The sequence below is a fragment of the Molothrus ater genome, chromosome 2 (genome assembly GCF_012460135.2).
Source record: "Molothrus ater isolate BHLD 08-10-18 breed brown headed cowbird chromosome 2, BPBGC_Mater_1.1, whole genome shotgun sequence".
Lineage (NCBI taxonomy): Eukaryota > Metazoa > Chordata > Aves > Passeriformes > Icteridae > Molothrus > Molothrus ater.
The window spans coordinates 107,466,388-107,492,541 of record NC_050479.2 but is presented as its reverse complement, the minus strand read 5'-3'; the positions used below and the strand labels follow the sequence as shown (position 1 = coordinate 107,492,541).

The 26,154-nt window shown below is 38.1% G+C and overlaps 1 protein-coding gene across 8 annotated transcripts in view; it reads left to right on the top strand.

The window, feature by feature from the left end:
* Window positions 1–26,154, top strand: part of ROBO1 (roundabout guidance receptor 1) — a 687,859-nt gene that overhangs the window by 592,666 nt on the left and 69,039 nt on the right. For all 8 annotated transcript variants that reach the window (XM_036406668.2, XM_036406676.2, XM_036406700.2 and 5 more), the window contains 3 exons: window positions 8,181–8,301; window positions 11,512–11,650; window positions 12,938–13,065. In XM_036406668.2, the coding sequence (XP_036262561.1) occupies window positions 8,181–8,301; window positions 11,512–11,650; window positions 12,938–13,065 (388 nt within the window). The remainder of the gene's footprint in view (window positions 1–8,180; window positions 8,302–11,511; window positions 11,651–12,937; window positions 13,066–26,154) is intronic.

Genomic DNA, 26,154 nt, shown 5'->3' with positions numbered 1-26,154 from the left:
TGGAGGATCTAAAGTTGAGCACAAAAATAATGATTCTGGGCTGCTCTGTGAGCTGGGGAAATTGGGGGATTTGCTCTTTGCCTCTCTGTGCATACATTCTGCTCCTTGTTCTTTGTGAGTTTAATTTTAGCATCTTCCAAGGAGAAGGCTTTCTGTAGCTGCAATGTCAAGCCCAGTGGTTTTTCAGCAGTCTTTCAGAAATAATGAAAGTTACACTCAAGATTTGCTTGTGGTTGCCTATGACTGCAGGTTTTTGCCTCAGTCCTGTAACACAAGACTTGTGTGCAAACCACAAAAAATACAAGGAAATCTGTGATTTATGATTTGCATGTGCTGCAGTCACGAGAGCTGTGGTGAACAGTGATGGAAGAGTGAAATGTGGCAGATTAATGTATGACTTTTGTGTTTAACTCTTCATGGAAAATCAGCATTGCAGTGCATATGCTCCTCTTTTTGCCAAATGATGGGAAAAGTTTAATGTTTTCACAACTTTCAATGTCCAGCATTTACTACAAAAGAGTTCTACTGAACTTAGGCTCACTCAGGGATAAATGCAATAGGAATTTAACATGAGTTTATATCCTTCTTTTGGAGTGTGGTCTCATTTCCATGGCATGTCATCTTGGTCAAAAGACAGAGAATCAGTAGGTTTTTAGATACATTAGAAAACATTTTTTTTTTTTCAAGGTTACTTTTGCAAAATACTTGTTTATTTGTAGTGTTCAGTTGGCAGGGCCAAAACTTCTTTGGGAGTTAATTTTATTATTAAGTTTTTACAGAAAATGTTTTGAATGAGAAGTCCAATCTGTCTCAAAATTTAAAACTGTCAAAATACAAATTTGGCAATGTATGAAAGAATCCGCTGCATTTTAGTTACCTGTGACTAATTTTATTTGCTTAGTTTGGTTCTCAGTGCGTGTTCTCTGCCATAAAGAGCTCAGGTTTAGCCCCAGAGGAACTGAGCAAATCCTTCTTCCCCTGGGAAGCTGCTGTGCCAGCTCCAGGGAGGAAAGCTTTCACAGGCAATTTAGTGCAGGAAGTGCAGCGGTCACGGGAAGGATCCGGGAGCCTGAGATTTGCGTCCCTCCAGTGAGGAGCCAGCAGTGGGCAGCCAGGCTCGGAGGGGATGTGCCTTCTCTTCCAGACAAGTGGGAGTCTCAGCCAAAACTGCTGCATCTCAGAAGGTCACGGAGTGACTGAAGCCACAGATGAAAATAATGACCTGCTGCACAGACCAGCCAGGAGAAAAATGTGAATAATTCATTTCTATTCCCTCCTCTCGGACTGTGAGGATTTTGTTGCTGCTTCACAATTGTACTTGTAAGTCTAGGAGAGCCTTGGTTTTGCCTGCTGAAGGCCTTTCATTTTCTTGTGGGAGCTCATGGTAGGAGAAGACCTACAAACTTCCACTTCAAATCTCTTGATAACTTGAGTCCTGTCAGAGCAGTTCCCTTTAGAAGACCCTACACAAGAACCTTGAAAAACGCTGTATTTTAGCACAATGGCTGTGAGAAATCTGCACTCTGAGAAATGTCTTTCATCAGATTACAAGTCTTGGTGAAGTTTTACCTACCCATCCTTCTAAAGTTTGAAATTGAGCATTAGGACTCTGCTGTTGAAGACTTGTGCTCTGCACAGCTGCTCTTTTCTTAGGGGGATGTAGGAAATTTTCTATAGATGAAATACACCCCACAATATACAGTTGTCTTAAATCCATGTTGTCATCCTGCCAACATTAGCTCCAGACTTAGAAAAGCATGACAAAATTGTCAATACCTGCAGTGGCAGTCAGGAACTGAAATTGCCTTGGAATCAGCAGCAGAGTCTGGGCCCCTTTGGAAATACGTGGTTGTACTCTCCTCCCTCCACCCCTGGTGCTGTCTGCAGGGTGTAGGTGTGATCTGCCACATGCAGAGTCAGGTCTGGGGTGGGGCCTTTGCCTTCATCCTTGGTGACTCTAGCACAGCCCCTCAGAGTCACCTTGGTCTTTCCTTTACAGTGGGAAACAGGCTGCTAAATTCCTCTGCAGATTTGGGTTATATAGTTTCTTTTATGGTTGTCAGGTAGGATTTTTTTATATATTCTCAAATTTGTGGTTTGTTAGTATTATTTTTCTTTATTACATTTGTGATTCTTTAGGTAAGGTAATTAAAAACTGAGAGATCTTGTGTGGAAAATTAACCCTGGCTGGTCTGAGATTTTATCCTTGGAGGTGTGTAAATAACACAGTAGTGGTGATGCTTAAAAGAAAATTCATGTGTAACTGATACTTCAAATCCTCTGGCTTGCTTAAGGGAAGACAAATGAAGACATACCAGACATTGAGTTCAGTTCAAGTTCACTTTTACTTCTGATTTCAATCACTGATTGTAGTGAAAGCTACATGTGCACCAGTGCATCCCGGGGAGATTTATGCATGGGGTTAAATCTACAGTTTTACAGAAATTTCACAGTTGTCATTGTAAACTCATCATTCCCATGCAGGGCCTTCTTTGGACATTGCAGAAAGATTCATAGTTCTAGATATAATTTTAGTGACCCGTAAAATGTGCCTAAGTGTTGTCCATTAGTTGAATTTAGTGTGTTTTCTGGACTTAATAAGTAACAATATGAAAAACAGTTTATGAAGCATTTGCTTCTTCTTTTTTTATATTTTTTGGTGATCTTTGTCGAACAGATCAGACCAGATATAGTAGTAACATGCTTTTGTTGTAAGATTTTCATCTTGGTTTATAGTAAGAAAGGAAGTATTGCATAGAAAATGTTTTGTACTGTAGCTGTGAAAGCATTTCAGAGAAGTATTTCACTGGTTCAAATATTGCCATATAAACAAAGCTGTCTGTTCAGAAATTAGTTCTGACTAATGTGAGCCAATACGGATTATTGTGAAGTAAATCTTCCTCTGAATTAAATCTTCCTTTGTGATTAACAAAAGCCAAATGTTTATAGAAAGTTAATTTGGACTTGTTGCAGTTTCAAACTTCTGAAAATCACATATGCTGAGGCATGGATTTTTCTTTTCTGATCTTGATTTATGGAATTCTGCATGTATCTTGGCTGTTTCTACAGTCTCATTGGGTGAAGCATCAAACACACAAAGTAATTGTGATATTTGGCGTCTTGTGATAATGCCAATGGCTGAATAACTGTCAGCTGCCTCTGAATTCACCAAGCAATTCAGGATGTAGATAACCCTTAAGCCTTTGTAAATATCCACCTTCTTGTAGTTACAGCCATTAATAATGAGGCCAGGAAAGTGGGAAAACGAGTCTTATGAACGGACTTGAATCCGATTCTGCCTCTGATGTATGAGATTGGCAGGGGTGCCAGAAGCAGCAGCTTGAATCTATTGTCATTTTACCTACCTTAAATACCTTCTTTTTACATAAAGCCACCTTCCTATGCATTTTGCACCTTTCTTTAGGCTGCCTTCAGGCCTGTCTGTATTGCAAAGCTGTTTTGTTGGTCTGTAGGGTAGCGGGGAACAATTGACTTGCACTTTGTCATGACAGATTTACAGCACAGGAAGACCACTTGAAAGAATGTTTCAGACTACTTTCAAATAGAAATTTTTGTGTGCTTGATCTGGAGGAGGCAGCATGTACCTTCCTGGGGTCCCAGAGAATGGAACAGAAAGCAGGACAGACTCGTCCGTCTGAACTTTGAAGTTAAACAAGAACAAACTTTAGTCATTGTTGAGGACCAGCTCCAAACACATTTTGATGTCTAGTGTGTGATATTTAAGCATGCTATAATAGGTAGGGAAGAATATATGGGATTCACAAGGCTTGGAACAGGATACAAATTTTTAAATAAAAATTAAGATAGATAGTCATTTGTACTCCTTTTTGTTCAACTTTGTTCAAACTGCAAAGCTGCCTTTTATTGCTGACATTCCATGCCTGACAGCCTCTCGTGCAGTGGGGAGTTGAGATACGGATATTTTAGGATGCTAGACCAGACAGAAGGAAATGAACAAATTCTGTTTCTTAACTAAGAAATAAAAGCTCCATTTTACTTGGATTGCTGGCACTATTAATTACAACTGCCTGGACTCACCTTGTACTTTGACTGTTGTATTGTTATTCATAATTAGATAGGACACTTTTAAAGCAAAGGCACTGTCTGGCAGTTTAATATTACATGCCCACTACTTTCAATTTAGAAAATGAAAGAAAATGGGTTGTTGTGTACACTGTAATGTAGAAGACTGAAATATATTGAATTTGTGATATCACATGTGCAGAAACACTGGCTATACAAAAAGAAGTCAGTGTTTCACTCTGCAGTCTAAATTTGCTTTTTCTGTTAATTTGTTTGCTTTCGAATTATTTTGCAACAGAGCAGATTTTATTTATTAAATAGAAATAAACTAGAAACTGAAAGTTAAAAGAAAATGTTACTCATTTATATTTGGACTCCCCAAGCATTTCTCTTATGGCTTCATTCTGTCTCATATTTTGTACCACATTTCTGTGAAAAGTAAGTGAATCACCCACATATATAAAAATATTTCATAACACAGACAGATGGGTATGGATTTATACATGCAGAAATTTACACACATATACACAACGCACATAGGTATATAAAATATGGTCTCAGAATTAGAATATATGTGTGTACAGCTATACTGAATTCTTGGTGGTATGTTGTAGAACCCTTGGGTAAGTTTTTATGGATTTGATTTATTGGCTGACTGAGCTGATTCATTATTTGTATATGATTTTTTGCTGCTGGGTGGTCATAATTTACAATTCTGGACATAGTTAACTCTGTGGGTGCCTAGAGTTTTCTGTATGAACATCTCCAACTATTGTTTAAAGAAATAAATGAAGTGGACTTGCTTGAATGAGCAATTTACTGATGAGGAGCAAAATACGGTCAGGCAGGCAGGTAATAGAAAATAGCTTTCAAAAAGTCTTTGTAACTCACCATGCCATCGTATGTTTTCTTAGCATATATACAGTAATTCATACATCTTACAGGTAGCTGAAGATCATCTGTGAAATGCTGATCACAGGCTTTTTCTCTTATTAGAATTTAGTGCTACTCTTGTATTATCCTACTTGGAAATCCCTGATAGATTTGCTGGTAGGCACAGAACAAAATACTGAAGAGGCATGAAAAGTCAAAAAGTGCCTTGGCTTCGTTTTGGTATAAATGAAACATGACACTTACTTCCAGAATCAGGCTTTTAGCAGTTAGCAAAGCTGTTCTTTTCCCACGACACAACCATATCTACTAGAGTAGTGGAATAGAACTGGTTTCTGTCTTTGTTTACTAGGAAAAAGGGACTTCTCTTGGTATTCAGCATGGTCACAACTCTTCAGGCAGTTTGGGATATAATGGTACACTCGCTGCCTGTGACTTTTGCAAATTATATCATTTGCTGCTATAAAGTCCAGCTGGTGTACTTTGGGACAAGGGCAAAAATATGAGAAGAGCCAGAGCACTCAAATTAAAATGCCTTCATTAGCTTTTAAGCATACACAGATTATGAATAGTTGTAATTTGCAAGATTTCATGTACTGTCTCCAAAGGTAATTTGACTGTTTACAGCTCTAAATACTGGATATGAACTTAGTAAGACAAATTCAGTAGTGATTCTTTATGTGTTCCTACCAAATTTTGGCATGCATATCTTCCATTGTGTACTTCTTTACTTAAAGTCTGTGGTCCATAGGTACTTCTGGGATTGTCTGTTGAGAAGAAATACTGTACATAGCCAACATAAATTGTTCATAGCTGCAGTTTTCTTTTGCAATGTCATATTAAACTGAAGAAATTGTCCAGTCTTATTGAGATGGTGGGTACCTAATTTTTTTAAAATGCAATGAAGAATTTTGGTAGTTGCCCACCAGGGGAAGTTCACTTCCTTCTAGCCATCTGTGACTGCTCCAGTTACAGACACGTGTAATTCCACATTCAGTGGTGGGACATTTTATTGTAGCTGTGTAATTTATCACAATTCCAGGTGGAATAACCGTCACTGTAGCTAAAGTTCTGAACCCTTCTCATGTTTTAAGGAAATCAACCAACCTAACAAAAGAAACCCCTTTGCACACTTGCATTCAGAATTCCATGTTGTGAGCACGGCCTCCTTCAGCATGCATGTCACATCATAGGAAGTCTGCCTCAACGTCCATGAGGGAATGTTTCCTCTGTGTCTCCTTCTTTATTTAAATCTCAGCTTGCAAGAAAAGCAGCTTTCAATGACTTTTTAGTTTTTCATATGTTTCTGCTTTAATGCTTCTCTCCATCTACACTTTGAAGAGAATCTTGTAGCGATTCCTACAAGAAATTCCTAGGATTGTTCTTGCTTAAGGTTACAGTTTGTGCAAGATATGCAGTTGTGTCAAATTGTGGTGGATTTGAATGGGATTTTCTTAAGTGATAAAATAACAGAGGAGCACAAATGCTACTGAATGTCACTAGGATTTAGACTTTGAAGACATACACAAAAATCACTGATTTCAGTTTACATGTGTTTGAAATCATCAGATGAGTTGGCAAATTCTTGTGACGTATAAATACATTTCTTTGTTCTATCCAGTGTGGTCAGTATTTATATATATATAAGTTGTATATTTCTGCATATGTATCTGAATATACAAATACCCCAAAATGCAAGTGAAAGTCATTCAAAAATTGGGTTTTTTTTTTTTAGTCCTTTGCATACATTATTTGGAAAATCATTGCTTTCTGTGATTTAGGGACATGTAAAAGAGAAATAAATACAGATAGACTTCTTGTTATAGTTTACATCCTCTTCCCCTGCTCACCAGTTCAGGCAGTCAGCAATCCAAAACTGCTTATCGATTCTTGAAAAATGTGTGTTTGCAGGTCACCTTTATTTTTTCATTCCTCATGCCTCAAATCTCCACTGAAATTTCAGCATTACCAGCTTTCTGAATGATAAAGGACATTTCTCTTGTGCTCTCAAGCAATGAGTGCCAAAGGCAACAGAATGAAATTTGTATGCAACACTGTCTACGCTCCACGTGCGTGTCCATTTATCTCAATAACTGACTGTCATCTTTGTGCCTGTACATCCTACAATGACAATCAGAGCCCAACACTGCTCGAGATGTCAAATTTCCAGGGATAGATTTCTAGCTGCAGGCAACTGGAGCTAAATACCTCATATTGAGAACACTCTCCTCCTTGTCACTGACCACATTAGAGCCTTTCATGTAGCTTCATATGTGGCTTTTATTTATTGTCTGCTTCCACCCATGGCTTGAACTGCAATGATTTTCCAAAGTGATAGGGCTTGTAAGCATATGTGTACTTCAGAATGTATCTTTTATAATTAAGGAACTTTCTTTGTATATCAAAGTAAGCATGGTACACATGCAGCTGCCTATACGAATTTTGCTGCATTTTGGTGAACTTTGTAACTTGTTCAACCATTTGGTCTATAGAATGGGGGAATAAATCCTTTAAAGAAAGATCAGGTATTTTCATATGCATTTAATGTACATTTTTATATAATATAATAAGATTTGGAATCACAAAGGTAAGTGTGTTTTCTGATTTGGGGGTTATTGGAATTCTGTTATCTCCCAAAAGCTGAATTCAAAGAATTAATTGCTTCCGCTCATCTGCTTGTCAGCGTTTAAACTTACTTTATTTAAGGTGAAGAATTAAAGAATAAAGAATTTTCTTCACTTCCTTGAGAAATGAAAACCGAAACAAACACAAAATTCATGAATAATAATGAGCACGACCAGCAGCAGGATAGCATGCACATATTTCTTGTCAAGAAAAAGTAATTGCAGCACTTGATGTGAAAATGAGATTTATGTCTCGTGCTAATTTTTACTCTCCACCTGATTGTATCAGTACATGGGAAGGAATTGTAGTCCTTCTGGCTAACAAGCATTAAACAGGCTGGTGTGCAGCCAGCAATACATTACACAGAATGAAGAAAAAACTAACAAGTCTCCAAATCTCAGAGATTTTAAAATACTGATATAAAACTAAAACACAAGCTTTTTGCATAAGAGAGAGAAATTAGACTAATAGTAATTTTTTTTCACTTTTTTTTAATGTGATATGGAAAACCAGAGATGGCTTGTTCTGTTTTATTATCTGTAACAAAATATTTTCTAAGCTATTGTTATTAAATTGATAATTCATACTGAAGTATTTTTATTATCCTTGATTTGTCGTAGATCAGAGGAGGAAAGCTCATGATCACATACACAAGAAAGAATGATGCTGGGAAATACGTTTGTGTTGGAACAAATATGGTTGGAGAACGTGAAAGTGAAGTTGCAGAGCTCACTGTTCTAGGTAAGAATTCCTTTTAGACTCCATTGATGAAAATGTCCATCTTTTGTTTTTCCTAGTAAGCCTTTCTCTGACCATTATTCTGATCCATTTCCCTTTCAGTGCTGAAAATGTTTTTCTCATGGTTGTGATCTAGTATATAGAAGGAAGGTAATGGCTCTGCAGCCCACCTTGGACAATTTATTCCTCTTAGAAGATGCTTTTGTATTTAATTCTCAAACTGAAGATAATTCCAGTGTCCATGACTGGATGAGTATTGTGAAATAACAGCAAAACAAAAATAACCAAGTTTAAGAATCAGAGGCTTATATGTCCTTCTTACTGGAGAGAATCAGAATTACTCTAAATTTCTGTTTAGAATAATTTTCCTTTCATTTATAGGAACGTGTGCTGAGTGTTGTAAAACTACAACAGATCTGCTTGTTCAAGTGATCCTAGTGATAGTCTGAACATCAAAAAATATGTTTTCCTTTAAGATAGCTTAGCTTAGCTGAAAATTGCATGTTTTGTTGCAACATCAGGAGGGAAGCTGTAAGTCCAAGTGCAGTCTCAGTATTCCTTCAGCACAGGAGAATTTAGGTGCTTCTCCTTCAAAATATGTCCAATTTTACTTTAAAGTAGAGGATGCTTGAGATAGCTTGATTGATTCTGAAAAAAAATCAAAAATAGGTGTTGTATCTTTGCAGGATGAGACCATCCAAGCCCTGGTTCACAGCACACTGGTTTCCATCACAATGCTGCTGCAGTACTAGTAATTTGTTGGTGGCTTTATTTTTGTTAAATTCGTGTTTAAGAGCTGTCTTGTCTGTCTTGGGCACTTTTATCTGTCTTCCCTACATGGTTGAGCTAGGACTCAGGCAACTTGAAGACCTGTTCAGAGTTTCATGTGAAGCAGGGGTTTCCTAAATAAAACAAGGTATTTTGCCATCTTAAAATTGTTCAAACTGAATGTCCAGGAAAAAAAATGGTGTGTAACTCTTTAGAAGCGGAGGAACTTGTACTAGTTTATTTTGGTTTTGTATAAACACTTTTGAAGCACTAGTGGAGGAAGTTTATTGTCAAATAGACTTTCAGAACTTCCAAGAAAAATCTAAACTTGAGAGTAAATTGTAATTACATGAGTCAAGTCCTGGCACCAGGCTCCTATTTAACTGTACCATGTAATAGCTCATCACTAGTCTGCTGCCAGCCAGGGAATCATGGGCTGGACTGTTTGATAACTTAGGCTGAAAAATTACTTCTCTTGCTAAAAAACTGTGAGAGGGGTGCATTGCAGGCAGAGCTCTGTCTGGCTTTTTCTTCATCTCTTGTTCCTTTCAGACATATTTCAGATTTTCAGCCTGGGGAAACTAGCAAGGTTTTGTTTTCAAATGAGTCAGTAAAGGTTTGAATTTCTTACCAGCCCATGTCTAGAAATCTTTAAAACACCCTATTCTTTCAACTCAGACTTGGATATGCGTGAAAAAGCACAAGTAACATGCTGACTTCATATATTAAATTTTTCTACATTAATCTTCTATTTATGAGGTTTGGTTATTTAGAAGTTGAACTTTTGCTTCTAGGTCTCTGCTTTAGATCAGAGAGAGGATGGTGTGCCAGAAACTGTAATACTAGAAAGTTTCAAAGTGATCCTTGCTAAGCTTTCCTTGTACGTACCAAATAATCATGTGACAAAGAGAGATTCTTAAATCAGTGTTGATTTCCCTTATCCGTTTCTGCATTTGAGTAGGAGTGTTATAAATGGGCAGACAAAAACTCCTGGAAGTCCATTACTCTTCCTTCAGGAAACTGATCTGGAGAACAATGTGCCTCTTGTGGGCAGCACCCTTGGTCTTACCAGATCAGTCTTTTTTCTCTTGCCATAGTTCAGTTAAATATTCTTCCCCAAACGATTCCTACTCTGAGATTTAATCTGGATGTTCTTTTCTTACATTCAGGTTTGGTTTTTTCGGCATCTACAAGAAAGGGGCCAGTGTAGGGGGTTGTCTATATTTGTGTCTTTTTAATTCACAACCAGATTTATGTCTGTAGATCTCTGTTTTATTTCTCACTTCTTGTATATGAACTCAAGCTAGAACTGACAGCTTAAAGATCAACTTGCTATTTCATTTAACATTATTTCCAACCATTGCCAGCAAAGTTAATTTTTCTACAGCACAAGTGTCCAGCTGGTCTGGACATCCTCTAGAACAAAGGAAGATTTTTTTTTTTTTAATAAGGTTTTGTTCAGGTCACATTTCCTTTTTGAACCATTAAGTTTTTGTAATATTGAATCTCTGTGTCTGCAAATCCAGAGTAATATTTAGAACTGCTTTTCTCAGACACAAATGTGAGACATGAAGAGCATGGGATTTTCTCTTTATCCTTCTGTCTGGTTGTTTTGTACTCCTGTGAGAAATTTGTGGTGTATTTTTGGGTATTCACACTTCCTGATGGTGCCAATGGCCTCAGACTGTTGCAGTTCCAGGGGGATGATATTTATATCTTTAGTACATACAAGTCAAAACATGCAACTGCCTTCTCAACTCCCTCAGAGCTTTCACAGGTTTATAGACAAAAAGTTCATCTGCCTTAGGCAAAGGAACCTGCCAAACACTCTCCTGTTAAACCTTCCCAGTTCTTTTATGGACATGCTGTTGTCATCTGGTGCTGCTCTTCTAGATGGGTCATTCCTGGAATATTCCAGAAATTATTAAAGCCACTTTTATCCTTGGGAGTGTGCAAACCTCACTGCAGTTCAGCCTGGTGTGGAATTATGAAAGTATGAATGGCCCAGCAACCTACAGCTTTGAATCCTGTTACAGGTAGAAAAGTGTATCAATACCTTTACTGAAATTCACAGGGTTTGCCAAAACAACACAGCCTGTACTGAGGTCACCTTTTTGTTCCAGAAAGTCTGAGCATAGGTGTGCAGCAATTAATCTGACTCTGGTGAGCCAGGACTTGGGTCATCTATGTCCTGCAATTTAAGTCAGGGATAGGCAGCAGTTTTGATGAACAAAAACTACAGAGAGGACATTCTGGGGTTTTTTTGGCTTGTTTTACTTCATGTGTGCTGGTGAAAGAAAAAGTTGCCTTTCAAATGCAGCGTTGGAAATTATTGCATGAGGTGCTTGCTGCTGCTGACACCTGCGAGCAGCCTCACAGAGATCCTGTGCAATCTGGACTCAGAACTGCTGGATTGACCCTTGATTTCCTTTCCTTTCCCTTTAGAGAGACCATCTTTTGTGAAGAGACCCAGCAATTTGGCAGTGACTGTGGATGACAGCGCAGAGTTTAAGTGCGAGGCAAGAGGTGACCCAGTCCCTACAGTGAGATGGAGGAAAGATGACGGAGAGCTGCCAAAAGCAAGGTACAGTACTTGCAGTCACCCTTTTTATAACATCTAGTTATAAATCTAGTTTGGTGTATGATGGGGCCATTCAGTGATTGACACCTAGTATTTCTTTGTCTTGAATGCAAAAGGCCTGGCTTGATCCAATAAAACATTTCTAATTAGCTCTAGTTGAATTTACAAGTTATGTTGAAACTTAGGAACGATCTGTTTTCAAGTTTTTGTTGTGACAACACCTGACAAATATAACATAAAACATATAATATAAATATAATATAAAAACAATAAAATATAATATAAAATATAATATAAAGCAACCAAGTGCAGCTAGTAGTATCAGATAAAGATTAGTTCTTCACCTGAAGAGTCTTTTGTGATTACTAAAAGTTTTGGAGAATGTATAACAAATAGTAAAAGAGATTAGAACATCAAAAGGTACATATTGGAATTGCAATTGATGTAAAATGTAGTCTGGCAATGTAGAAAGCGGCCTTGGTTATACATGTTTTTGTTGCTAGGTTTCCAGTGAACTTTTTTTTTTATTGCTGTAATTCAGGCCAAAAAGTAACACACACTATTAAAAATAAACACATCCTGTGATGGATTGATATAGAGATAGATTAAATACTTATTTATTTACTTTGAAATTCTAATTATCAGTTTAAAAAACTTTCAGAGAGTGGACTGAAAGAAGAAACACTTTAACAGGGTTGGATTTATAAGTTGGCCACTTTTTAAATACAGCTTCTTAGTAATGTAGTCTATAGCTTTAAAAAAAACTATCATTTTTAGGAGAAAAATCTACTTACCATAAATAGAAACACATTGACTGCATTATATATAAAAGAGAAAGGTGATGAAAGGAAAGAAATTGGTAAAAGGCCACATTGTCCTCCAGGAAAAAAAGAAAAAAAAGAATGAATTGTGATTTCTCTTTAATTTCAAGCAATTCTAATCTTTTTTGGAACAATATTTTCTTTTCAACCATATTAAAAAGCCTGTCATTCAGATGGAGGATAATAAATACTGTTATAATGACTTGTTAAAATAATTCTAACAACTAAAGTGTACTGCATTAGGGCTTTGCAATTATGTGCAAATAATATCAGAATAAGGTTTTCAAATACTTGGGTATATTTTGATTTTAAAACTTCATTTTGCATTTATAAGTATCTATACTTTTTTTCTCCTTGTGGGAAATACAAAAATGAGAATATTTTTAGAGCAAATCCCCCATGTTTTTACCCATTACATAAATTGTGCAAAGTTCTGTTATTCATTGTTAACTACTATGTATATTTAAAGATATGAAATCCGTGATGATCATACCTTGAAAATCAGGAAAGTTATGGCAGGAGACATGGGATCATACACTTGTGTTGCAGAAAATATGGTTGGAAAAGCTGAGGCATCAGCAACTTTAACAGTTCAAGGTAAGAATCTTTCTTTGCAAAGAATGAAGTTGAATAAAGTTGTACTAGAATAAGTTGATTTTTCTTTGTACAACAACTCTAGAGATAAAAAAAAGTGAAAATACAAATTTGTCTTGGGTTGTATTCTGAGGAAATGGAAACACTTCGCATGTAAGATTTTTAAGCAGTCTTTACAATGCTGGGATGGAGAACTGAGTATGCTTTAAATTTCATTTCTTCAAGTTCAGAATCAAGTCACTTAGAATCATTATATCTGAAACACAGAAAGAAGAAAGACAGTGTTACTAAGCTGCATTATTTTAACTCCAAAAGGAAGAGTTGTGAGTTCAAGTATCTGCCAAGTTTTTCCAATTAAATACAGTAGAGAAGCAGTGAATGATAAATCTGTTTGTGTATCTTTTAGTACACTAACCCAGACCACTGGAATTCCTGTTGCTTTTTCATTATGAAAGCGTATCGTAGCACTACTGTTTCTTTGTAAGATAAAAATTCAGTGGAACTCAGTGAACTAATATGTATAAAAATCCTTCACTGCCTTTATATACACAATCCAGATGTTCACTGTTCAGATAATCCCTCTCTTCCTTTCCTGGCTAGCAGACAGGCAATGATGTCATCCTGATGCTTTTTTCTGGGCGCTGATGGTCCTTCTGTCCTTTTCTCTGTTCAGTGGGAATTAGTCATTATGGAGTTCTGGGGAAGTATAGGCTTAAAAGTATTTTATTTGGTAACAGGCCTCTATTTTGACACATTTACTGTAACAGGAAAGGTCTTGCCCTGAACCCGCTCTCCTTTTTCCACCAGAAACATTTGGTGTCCCTCTGTTAGGAAAGTATTGAATTCTTTCGTTGAAAATCTCATAAAACCAAGAATTTTGAGATGTTCTGTTTTGTTCGTCACCGTGATGTTTATACATCAAAACTCATACCTTATGTTTGTAAAATAACCAGCTCTCATGCTCAGTGTTGGAGAATAAAGGATAAACTTGTGAGCAGTAAGCACGTTCTATCCAAAGTAAAAAGGCTGAATTATTTCTTAAATAATGATTTGTTCTGAAGATCACTCTTAAACCAACTGTTACTCCTGTAAAATGTTACTATTAAGAAAATTTGCTTTGATGACTGGTTGAGCAGTTACATTTCTGAAATTAAACTCTTGGTAGCCCTAAACTTTCATATTCCTATTCAAAATAATAAACAAAAACATACTTGAAATCCCATTTAGATTAATGATGGCAATAGATATAAAATGACTTAAGCATGTAGATGTTAGAAATTGAATGAGATCTTTTTGATAATAAACTGGGATTTTTAAAGAACAAGATCATAGCCTAAGTCCTGATTCATCAAGATCCTAATTTTTAAGTGTTTGTATTACACAGTAGATATTTACACTGTGACAGCTTTGCTCTGAGGATATTGTTATGGGATAATTTGTTTCCCAGTGTGAATGGATTACCTCCTGAGCCATTTGTCTGCACTAATGTCTTCATAGGAGGGATTGATGTGAGAAACTGTAATGTGCAGGGACAATTTGTAGTTGGTAATGAAATAAATTGCGATCAAAATCCATTTATTAGCGTATCCAAGAGACCAGTTTTTATGGGAGGGAAAAAAATACTCCTCTAGCAAATGGATTTTCCATTCAGATTTTTTCACATTTTTCCTCCTTTTTCTGCCTTCTCCTCTTTTTCCCTCCTCTCCTCTTCCCTTGTTAAAACGTGTTTGGTTTTTTTTTCCTAAAGGGCCAGCTTTTTGACTATGCTATATCTAGAAAAGTAGACTGATCTTGTTTCAGTACTAAAATAAGATTGACTGTTTGTGGACACGCAGCTCTTTGAATTTTTTGGTTGATTCATTGCTTTTTTATGATTTTATGGGGGTTCTTTTCTGCATGATTCAAGGAATGCAACTGGCAACTCTTTTCTGCACTTTTGGTTATCATCACATGATCTGTTGACTGTAGAGTTTAGTAAATGTGTGTTCTGCAGTGCCAAATTGAGTTATTTTTGTTGCTATTTGTAAACAGAGGGCTGCACTGCCAATCACAGCTTCAGACATTACAGCTGCCACTGTGCAGGCATGTTAAATTCAGCAAAGGGCAAGGAGGGGGCTTGGCGTGGGTTTGTGTGGGTTCGGGTTATTTGTGGAGCTTTGGTTTGGGTTTTTTCCCCTTCAGTATCTCAGCAACGGGCTGTGGTATTCCTGTGCCAGACTCTGTGCCAGAGGAGGAACATGAGAGCTGTCAGTGGTGACCCAAGACGTGTGTCCTTGTCAGGAAAGGGACAATCCCCATCTGTCAAGTGTGACTGTGTTCACAGGGGTCTCAGGATGAGGGAAGAGATGAGGATTTGACTCCATGTTCCAGAAGGCTTGATTTCTTATTTTATTATATATATTATTTCAAAACTATACTAAAAGAATAGAAGGAAGGCTTTCATCAGAAGGCTAGCTAAGAATAGAAAAAGAAGGAATCATTAAAAAATCTTGTGTCTCAGACAGAGTCCAAGCCAGCTGACTGTGATTGGCCATTAATTAGAAACAACCACATGAGACCAATCACAGATCCACCCGTTGCATTCCACAGCAGCAGATAATAATTTTTTACATTTTGTTCCTGAGGCCTCTCAGCTTCTCAGGAGAAAAAATCCTAAGGAAAGGATTTTTCAGAAAATATCATGGCTACAGTCAAGTGTCTGCACAGAGGGGCTGCGGCAGGGAGTGAAATGTGGCAGGCCACAAGCAGTGCTCTTCAGGGCCTCGGGGCTGGCAGCACTAAGAAAAGGATTTATCTTTTTCTCTACTCATCATTTCCACTCACACCACGGCTGAGCCCAGTGCCTGTCTCCTGTGCAGGGTTATCTGGGCACTGAAAGGTGGAGCGTGCGGCACCAGGGCCATTGAGATATGCAGCTGTCGGGGAGGTGTGGATGGGAGGTGGTGAGCAGCTATCCTGGGTGTCACAGGGAGCTGCCCTGGATCCCACAGGACCCTTTCCTGCTGCTCACCTCTGCCTGGTGCCTGATGCATGCCCTGCAGGGCTCCCTGTTTTGGGAATGCTCGGGAATGCTGCATAGCCCCAGCCACAGCACTGCCTCCGAGCTGGGAGCCAGCCCAGGCCGTGCCCCTGCGCTAGGAACTGTCAGCTCAGATAGTTCAACTCTCCCTCTCTCTCTGTGTAATAAACTGTTAGCTGTAGAAAATACAAGAGAGGGGAGGGAACATCATTTCCATTTTTATGTTCTTCCTGCTCGTGGCACTGGCGTCACAGATGCTGGTTATTGGAATCACTACTTTCCTCTGTACAGGCTCCTAACTTTGGGCACCATAGCATTTTCTACATACAGATGTTCTTACTGTGACTTCAGCCATATTCATAAACCAAATTTGGAGTTCTGTACTCACATAGTGAAGTTTGAACTCTTCCTTTAGTGTTTTACTCCTGCAGCTTAGAAGCATTTCCATCCCTAAAACTGTCAAGATATCTTATTGTCTCCTTGGAAAATTAAATAGTTAAGGAAATGTAATCCTGATGTTGTTTCCATATACCTAAAATTGGAGAGTTCTCTAGCCTCTGTTTTCATTTTGCAGCAATGTGTACTGCATCTGTAAGGCATCTAGAGACATTGCTAAATACATGTGGAAGCATTTCATTCAGGAGATGATTAATTATTAAATAAATACCTCAGTCAATACATAATGCCAGGAAGCAGCCCAGAGTACAATACATTATATTTTGCCAACACATTATATTTCACCAAGTAGCTGATATACTTCAGAAAAGGAAAAAATTGCCCGAAAAATGGCATCACTGGAACCAGTGGACTTCTCTCTTGCTCTAGCACTAAGCAAGCTGGATATATTTGTTGTATTTATATTATATTGTATTTGATATATATACAAGATGCATTTCATGTTTTGTGTAGGTTTCTATTACATGACTTGCTTAGTTGTATGTCTCAAAGCAGGACTGTAGGAAATACATTATTATATATTTCATTACTACATATATCATTGAAAACAATGTTCCTAAGACACACAAAATTACCAAAAATGCATACTTCAAGAGAAAATTAGTTTTGCCATTAATGCAAATAGAAGCAGGGCATCTTCAAGAATCTGCAAATCCCTCATTTAACCATATGCTCTCATTTAACCATAATGCTCTCAAGCAAATCTAAGAACAAAAGGTTTTACATATTCTCACCTACTTCCATTTGCATTGCTCCCATTCGTGGTACTTAATTTGGCTTTTTTGACATGTAATTTTGTAATAAGTTTATAACTTCTGGTGAAATGAGCTGTTCTCTCTGAAACACAGCAGTGTAAGGTAGGGCTCCAGTGGCAGCCCTGCTCTGCAGCTGGCCAGGAACCATCACAGCAGTGGCAGTGTGGGTGAGACTCAGCAGGAGTCAGCTCAGGTGGCTCAGTTGGCTTCAGACTTCAGGAGAATAACAGCACTGGCTGTAGGTGACTGTGGTCAGTCAGCAGAAGATTGGAATCTTTTCCTCGAACGGGAATCTTTTGAATTCTTCTTAGCTTTCCCTGCTCAAGCAGTGGCTCTGGAGGAGTGTACACTACTTAGCACAGAGCCCTGCCTAACCTGCACCTAAACCTGCTGCAGCAGTGACTGAACTGTAAAATGTAAATTTTGCAATTCAAAGGCACTAAGCACATTCAGCTTTATCTGTTTGGCAGGAAAAAAGAAGAATTCCTATGGAAATTGTAGCGGCCAGTTCATATTTTACAGTGGCAATCTCTGATTACCAAGCCTTTTTAGATTATGATGTCTTTAATTTTAGGGTTAACAGAGCTTGTCTGCAAGGTAGATAGAGAGTGGAACTTTTGATAAGTGACTCTTGGCTGTGATTTTGCTGTAAGAGTCAACTGACAAGGAATTTTTATCTGAAAAGGTGGCACATGCTTCAGGCCTGGAATTTCCTCCTCCTTCCACCTCCTCTTTGTGCAAGGTAGCTTCAAGGCACACAGTGAAAGACATTTATTTGATAAGGCTTCTGGAAAGGGCTGCAAATACCACCCGGAATATAAACGAATAGGATTTGCTCTTTCATCTGTCTGATACCACATAAATGTTTCCACTGTGTCAGGCTGCTGGTACACATTACAAGTTGGCTGTAAATGCAAACGCATTAAGCATTAAAACAACAAAGACAAAATTCAGAATTTTATGGGATTACAGAAATGCTGTTGAGCAGTTGCTGTACAGCAATTATTATGCATTGTAGTGAACCCTTCACAGGCTTGGGGCTGAATTTAACCACTGGAATTTTAAAACTAGGATTGTATTTAGGTCTGAACTTGTCTTCATGTTCTCTGTTTAAATCAGTATTTCTTCCTTTGAAAGAACTGGTTTGATACAATATTCTGCCTTCAGTCCCTTGAAAAAGGAAGGAAGAATAATTGGAATGATTGTCCAATGAACTTCAGGATTTTTTTAATTAGTAAACTTTTGGCAGGATGAATGAAGGAGACCATCTCCTGTGATTTCAATAGCTTAAAGAGCCCATTTCCCCCTTAATGACTGCAGTAAACTCTGATAGCACGTCAGATTTCTATCAAGGATCTGAGGAGTTTGGCTGCCACCAATTTCTGGTGAAAGAATAGAAATCTTAAAAGTTAATCAGCAGGAAATGAGAAAAATGTCTGAAGAGGAGATTAGAGCCCTGAAGGTTCTTGTCTTAACTGATGCAACTGATGAACACTAAGATTCCTGAAGCATTTCTAAAATATGGATAAAAGAAGCATTCTGTAAGTATTTTAATGAATAACTGCTTCCATGATTTTTATGTGCTAAATGGATGTTGGCTTGGTTTGGTTTGGTTTGATTTTTTACATAGAATCTCACAACAGTGGCAGCAATATTTTACAGGAGAATAACACATAAAAACTTTTGAGATTCCTTCCTCCAGTTGGGTGCTTTGAAACAAGGATTTGAGACAGATGTTTTTAAGCATGTAAACAGGCATCCAAATAATTTGGAGAAATGTTACTACAGAAATAAGTTGAAGCTAGAGGCTTTTTACTGCTGAAAGGGGTTTATTTACTGTATAGTTCTCAAAAATTGGGCATTTTAATCACTCAGTGCAAGAATTGAAGCAAGTAGGTTTGTGTAGTGTACTTCAGCACTCAATTTAAAAAAAAAAGTAAAGAAAACCTGAAGGCTTTTTTCTAGTGCCTGAAATTTCCTAAATCCCATGGCTGTGGAAAAAGCAATTGTTTTTGTATCAGGTTTCACTGCTGCAGACTACTGTGACTGCTGTTCTAAAGATAACATTTCAATAATTCTTTCTTTGGAATAGACAAAGTAGAATTTTACTACAAGTTGTATAATTTTAAGATTTTTGGGTTAATGAATAAAATCAGAGTGCAGGGAATAATGATTTTAATTGGTTGTTCAGCAAGCACTACTTTTGCTATACATTCATTCTGAAATAAACATCAGCTTTATTAAATTATGTTAAACATCTGTAAAAAGGTAATACACACTTTATTTTTTGCCTAGTTCATAGCCCGTGAGTAATACAGTGATGCAGTACAGTCCCTTGCTTTTGTTAGTTTACTGGCATCAGTAATTTCTGAATTGGTCTCAAGGAATTTAAAAATGCTGAATAACAGTGCATAATTTTGATATTAATATTTCAAACATAATTTTGGTAGGCTGTTTTGAGTACCATTTGTTACTACGAGTTGTGTTTTGTTTGAATACTAAAATGCTTTGTTGCTAGGTGCTGAATAACACTCAAGAACTAGTAATAAGGATTTTTTCTGTCTTTATGTGTGGACTTGATTGCCTTGTAGGCTCAGTATCAGAATCTTCCAGTAAAAGAAAAAAAATTCTTTGTTCAGGTTGAATTGTTATATATAAATTATCATTTTCTGCAGGAGGTGTTTGCATGCTTCTCTTGTCCTATGACCACACACTAATTCCCAAAGTTTGGGATGACTTTTTTTACCCTTCTAAGTATGAAATAGGATGACAGGACAGAGAAGCAAAAACAAAGTCCTCATCTGAATGGATGAGGTTGCTTGTTTTGTTCTCATAAATGCTCCCTGCTCTCTGAACACAGGACTGGCAGGGATTCTCTTCTCTTTTTGTCTCTCTCTGGCCTATGAGGAGCCCACTTAGGACTTGCACCTCCTCATATTAGAGAGCTGCTCTCTCTTTTGACACAGTTAAGGTCACACATTGGGTCTCAGTACAGAGAAGGGGGTCACCTGAGAGTTCTGGTTTTTTTCCAGCTGTCCACCAGCAAGGTCTGATGGCCCTTTCAGACTACCTGCAACTTTTGATAGCATTGTCATCTTTTGACAGAACTGTATGAAAACCAGGCTAAGTATCCCTGATTTTTTTAGTTTTATTTTATTTTTGCAGATCATCATTATTTCCTAAAGCATCTTGTTCCCATTTCTGCCTCAGTGACAGTAAAAATTCTTGGTACATGGTGGATAGCCTGGCTTGCATAGAATTCTTACACATTGTAATTTTTTGCTGCCTATAATTAAATTTTGTTAATATGGCACAGTTAGCTTCCTGTTAACATTATTGAAACATAAGTTGGGATGTCAGTGTAGACTTGGTTGTATCTATGTGGGGGGTATGGCATCCCCAGGAGAAGAAATCCAGGTTTCTTTTGAAATAATACATTTCACTTGAGAGTATTCCTCACTGAGTACTGCATGCCCAAACCAACATTTTTTAATGATCACAAGTTAGTGCACTGCAGAGATTTATTGTCCTTCCATTTTTAGTGTGTGTTGGTATCCGTTGATCATGGGCCTTGGCCACTTTTCACAAATAGCTTTAACTTGTTATAAGAAGGTTGCTATGGATTTCAAGTTCTCCTTTCCAAGAAGTACTCTGTGCTATCATAAACAGCTGGGGAAAAAAAATCCCACTCAGTTTCCTTTTCAGTTCTACTATCTTCAACTGTAAGTCAAAAAATGCAGTAGGAAGCTCCTAAGAATTCTTCAAATAGTATCTATCTATCTATCATAATCTTTTTGTACTTCTGCACAGTTTATTTAAAATTCATCCTTTTTCACTCTTTTAAAAGGCTTTAGTGTAAATATTTGTAGCCACGACTACTTAGATTGCAGCAGTGCCTAAAATTACCTCAGTTCATTTAAAACATGGGGGAAGACAACTTCTCTTCTCTGAAAAGAGAAGCCTGGGAAACAGGACTTCACAGTGTACCACATTACTCTAGTTTTTAAATAGATGGAATTAGACTCATCATAAGAGTGCTCTCTAAATTATGTTTGGTTTATAGTGTGGATTAGGAGGATCCAGAGCAAGGGAGGGGGAAGGTAGACTGGGAGAGGAGCTTCTGGAAAATCTTAAATCCCCCTCTCTCCCTCTCTGTCTTCTGCCCTCCATATTTCAGATTTCTCTTTGTCACCTCAAGGCAGTGACTATGGGCTTTATACACATTTTAAACTGTGTACTACATCTATTAACCTGAGAAGTGCTACCTTTAAAGCTGCATTGTAAAGCCTTTTTCCACATTTTTGGTTTTTTATCATAAAAATCTTCATTGAATCCTGCAGAAGGACAGATTATGGTCTATCTCATTTTTTTCCTAGTATCAGTTGCAAAGCAAAAGGTCTCATATGAGTACATTTCACCCACAAATTTTTGTAGTGGGTTCCTCACACATACAGACAATCATGCACAATTGTGTAGCCATTTTCATCTTGATTTTTTTAAAGGGAAAATTCATTCCCTTCTTAAAATGAGACTTCATATAATTACACAACTGAACTGATACACAGCTGAAACAGAGCCAGATTTTGCTGTTTTGAATCAGAGTTGAGGAAAGAAACACCTCTCAGCTTAAACTAAATCTCAGAATGGCCAGAAATCCATAAGGAGTTAATGCCATTTGATTGCTCTTGAAATGAGCATAGCACCCAAGCAGGAGGTTTGGTTAATGCACAGATCTTTTGGTGGTGTTTATCAGCAGAGGGTGGAGTTTAAACCACCAAGGAGAGGAAGAAGCTTGGAGACATTTTAATGCCAATAGGGGAAACAACAAGCTCTCTAAACAAATTGCTTGTTGCTGCCACTGCAAAGCTGGGAGAAGGCACATTCCTGCTTGCTGCAGAAAGGAGAATCATTGATTTTGAATTCATGGTGTTTGAAGCTCATCTCTAGAATCGATTCTGGAGTTGGTGATGTTGAGCTGCCAGTCTGCATGTGTTATGACATCTGTGTTTAGGGGTGTTCCAAAGCCTTACCCTGGCCTGTCTCTCTCCCTGGTGTGTGCAGCAGCTCCAGAAGCACTGACATTTCCAAGGCTGTGTCTGTCCTGTCAGCACCAAGGAGTGACACGTGCCTTTTTTCCTGCTCAGACCACTTTCCCCTGGAGCACATCAGCTCTCCTGAGTGCACAGAGGCGCCAGAACTTTTCCTTTCTTTATGTTTCCAGCCCAGAGGCACAGGCTAAATCCAGCCTGCCAGGCATGTGCCGTGTGCTGGGAATGAGAGCATATATCCTGCCCTGCACGGTCAAAGGCAGTGTCAGGATGATGTGACCACCAATTTTCCAGACTGCAGCTCTCTTGAGGCTTCTGGAGGAAGTGCACAGTGACAATGCAGGTGGCAGCCCCTCAGTACCCTGAGAGTGGCACTTTTTGGGCAGTGCATAAACTCCAGCCAGCCTGTTTCTCTGTTACTGCCCAGCACATGTTGTGGTTTAACCCCAGCTGACAGCTAATACCACACAGCCCCTCAATGCCTCTCCACCAAGTGGGATGAGGAGAATAATCTGAAAAGAAAAAAATCAAGCAAACAAAAATCCAGAAATCTGTGGGTGGAGACAAGAAAAATTTAATAATTGAAACAGAGTAAAATATGCTAATAATACTAATGATAACAAAACCAGTAATAGTAATGAAGAGAGAGAGAAAAAAATAAAATCCAAGAGAAACAAGTGATACACAGTACAATTGCTCACCACCTGCTGAAGGACAGCCAACTTTCCCCTGGAGAGTGATCAGCAGCTCCCAACCAGTTACCACCAGTTTAAATACTGGGCAATATATTTTATAGCATACAACATCCCTTTAGCCAGTTCAGGTCAGCTGTCCCAGCCACACTCCCTTCCAGCTTCTTGTATCCTTCCTCACTTGGCAGAGCATGAGAAGTCCTTGACATGGGATAAGCACTGCTCAGCAACAACCAAAACATCAGTGTGTTATCAACATTATTCTCATACTGAATCCAAAACTCAGCACTACACTAGCTACTAAGAAGAAAAATTAACTTTATCCCAGCTGGAACCAGGGCAACCGGACTGGTTTTCAGTGTTCAGGCAGAAGAGGGAATGTGAATCAATTGTAAACAAAAATAAATAAATACGAATTTTAAAAAACTACAAAACTCTTTGAAAGTATGTTGAGGAAAGCAGCACCTAATTGATACTGAGATTTTCTCCATGTTCACTTTTCTGTCTGTAACACTGAAGCATTCTTATGGGTTTCACTAATTCTAAAAGTGGTCTTAATATCAGAACTATTTTTCCAACTAGTAAGTCACTTGTTTTTGTCGTAATTTCATTCTTCACATTACAATTATAGAAAATAATTAATACCTTTTTTTTGTTTGTTTGTTTCAAATCAAATTTTTATCTTCTCAGGTTTGGTAAATTTGAAATTAATGTAGTCACTTGTTCCTTTAAACTTAAGAAGTGCTTATCTGACAAATCAGCAGCAGTCTAAAACAGAATTTTTCCACTCATCATAAATACAATAAACCACCATCACTCCCTTGCTGGGGGTTTGGAGTTACAAGTCATCACTTTTGATTTGAGACATCAAAAATCTCATGTAAACATTTTACCTCAGCGCTGTGGCTGCGGCGTGCTCGGCGCCAGACCGTGAGACTTTGCTCAGACATTTGTGCTGCTCTGTGTCAAACTTGGTGCTCTGGGACCACGCACTGTGAAAGCATTCACAGTGAGCAAGGGTGGCCCAGCCTGGTCCCACATGAATGGGAATTTCAACAGAAAATCTGGGAAAAATTGTGAATTGTGTGGATATGTATTTATACCTCTAGCAGTGACAGCTGAAAATAGAGAGTCCAGGGAGGATGGAAAGTGATATATCCCAGTTCTTTTGTACTGTACCTGGTGTTGCTTTCCTGTATTTTTCACAGGCTGAAGCCAGGAGGCAGCTGAATGGCAGCTTTATATCTTTTCAGGACAAGAGATTCAGGCTTTTGTTTATTTCTCTGGAGAAAGTGATACTTCCCACAAATGACTGTAGAGAGATGTGCATATCAAGGATATTGAGAGTTTCAGATTGCTTTGATAAGAACAAATAGCCTACAAATCACCAGATAGGAAGTGGAACATGGCACATTGTCTTAAACTATCTCCCTTAATAATAGTTTTTGCAAAACACCAACATAAATATCTGGTAGTCATGTTGCAGGGAGGTATTCAATGGTCCTCATTCAGATATTTGAACATAAAAAGTGTTTCATTAGATTTCAGAATTTAGCAGGATTAGAAGTTAAACACATTTTTGAAGAGAAGATGTTGGCAGCTTTTTGCAGAGTTTTTGTTTGGAATTATTCAGTGTTCTTTGTTAGTTTGTTTTTTAAGGTGTGAAAAGTCAGAGTTTGACCAGTTTGCTAAACATAATCAGACTCTTATATTTCCTCTACATGTGACTGTAGTACCCAAATTTTCTGTACCCCCACATTTCAGATGTGTGGGTACACAAAATTCAGATAGAGGTCATAAACTGTGGGTTTCCTGTTTATTTCATGTGAAGATGACAAACAGCTGAATTTCAGCTCCGTGACAGATAACACAGCAATCTCTGTGCTGTCTCTGTTGTTAGCTCTGCAGTTTCTCCCCTCTCACTGTCTAGTCTGGACCCAGCCAATCCCAATGGAAATTTCCGCTTCTCACTCCACTGTCTACTCCAGCACATCTGCTCATACTCCTGTCCCATCTCCTACCACTTCATTCCTACAGGCACATGCAATCTCTGATATATTTCACTTGAACTGGGATTAATGTATCACAAAATCACTTGAAAGGAATCCGAATTTCATTGTGACTGCCATTTTCTAGATTAGTCATAATGGCCAATTATTTATACAGAAGCTAAAGTTTGGATATGAGCTTGATTGTTGTGAGTAATTATTGGCCTGAAAATTGGGATTGTTTAATTTCTCTGGTGTAGAGTTATACTTTCTTGCTTCTTTTATAATAACCTCTGTTGGTGTCCAGCAGTCCTTGAAGACATGAAGATTTTTTTTTTAAATAATCAAAAGGGAAATACATTGAGCTTCAATCAAAAGTGTTCAACTTGTGGCAGTTAAATAACAGGATATCTTCCAAGCACCTGGAAGATATTTATAAATAGTATATTGAGAACAATAATTAATGAGTATTAAACACGCTGAACAAAATACTCTTTAGTAGTTAAGTACCACCTTGGATCCCAAGATCTCAAAAGCATCTTATTATTATACATAAATTAAAATGTCTATAATTCTACTCCTTTTGAGATAGATAATTGCTACCAAGCTATCAAGAGTGGTGTACTTGAAGCTTTTAACTTCCCTAATGGCAGCGAAAAAAACGGATGCAACGCTGTAATGTTTTATTTTAAATATGAGGAACCCAGTGGGTTCTAGAGAAACACTAGATCAACATTTACCTTCTCCTCTGTGAGGAAAGCTACAAAATGAGGCACAAAATGGGCCTTTTTGAGGCGTAGGCATTGCACACAGCATGTTGAGGTCTCATATGAGACTCGAGGGTGAGACAGACCCAGGCTCATCCCAGCAGTGCGTGGATGGAGCACAAGATGGGATGGATTTAAGTTGAAACAAGGCAGATTGAGGCTGGATGGGAAAAGGCATTTCTCCACTGGCTGGGCAGCCAAGCAGCAGAGTGGGCTGCCAGAGTCTGTGCATTGTTATTCCTTGCAATTTTTCAGGCCCTGACTGGATCAAGCCCTGACTGACCCTGTAGCTGACCCTCTTGAGCAGGAGGTTGGAATGGAGACCTCTGAGGTTCTTTCCAACCTGATTATCATGTGAACCTACAAA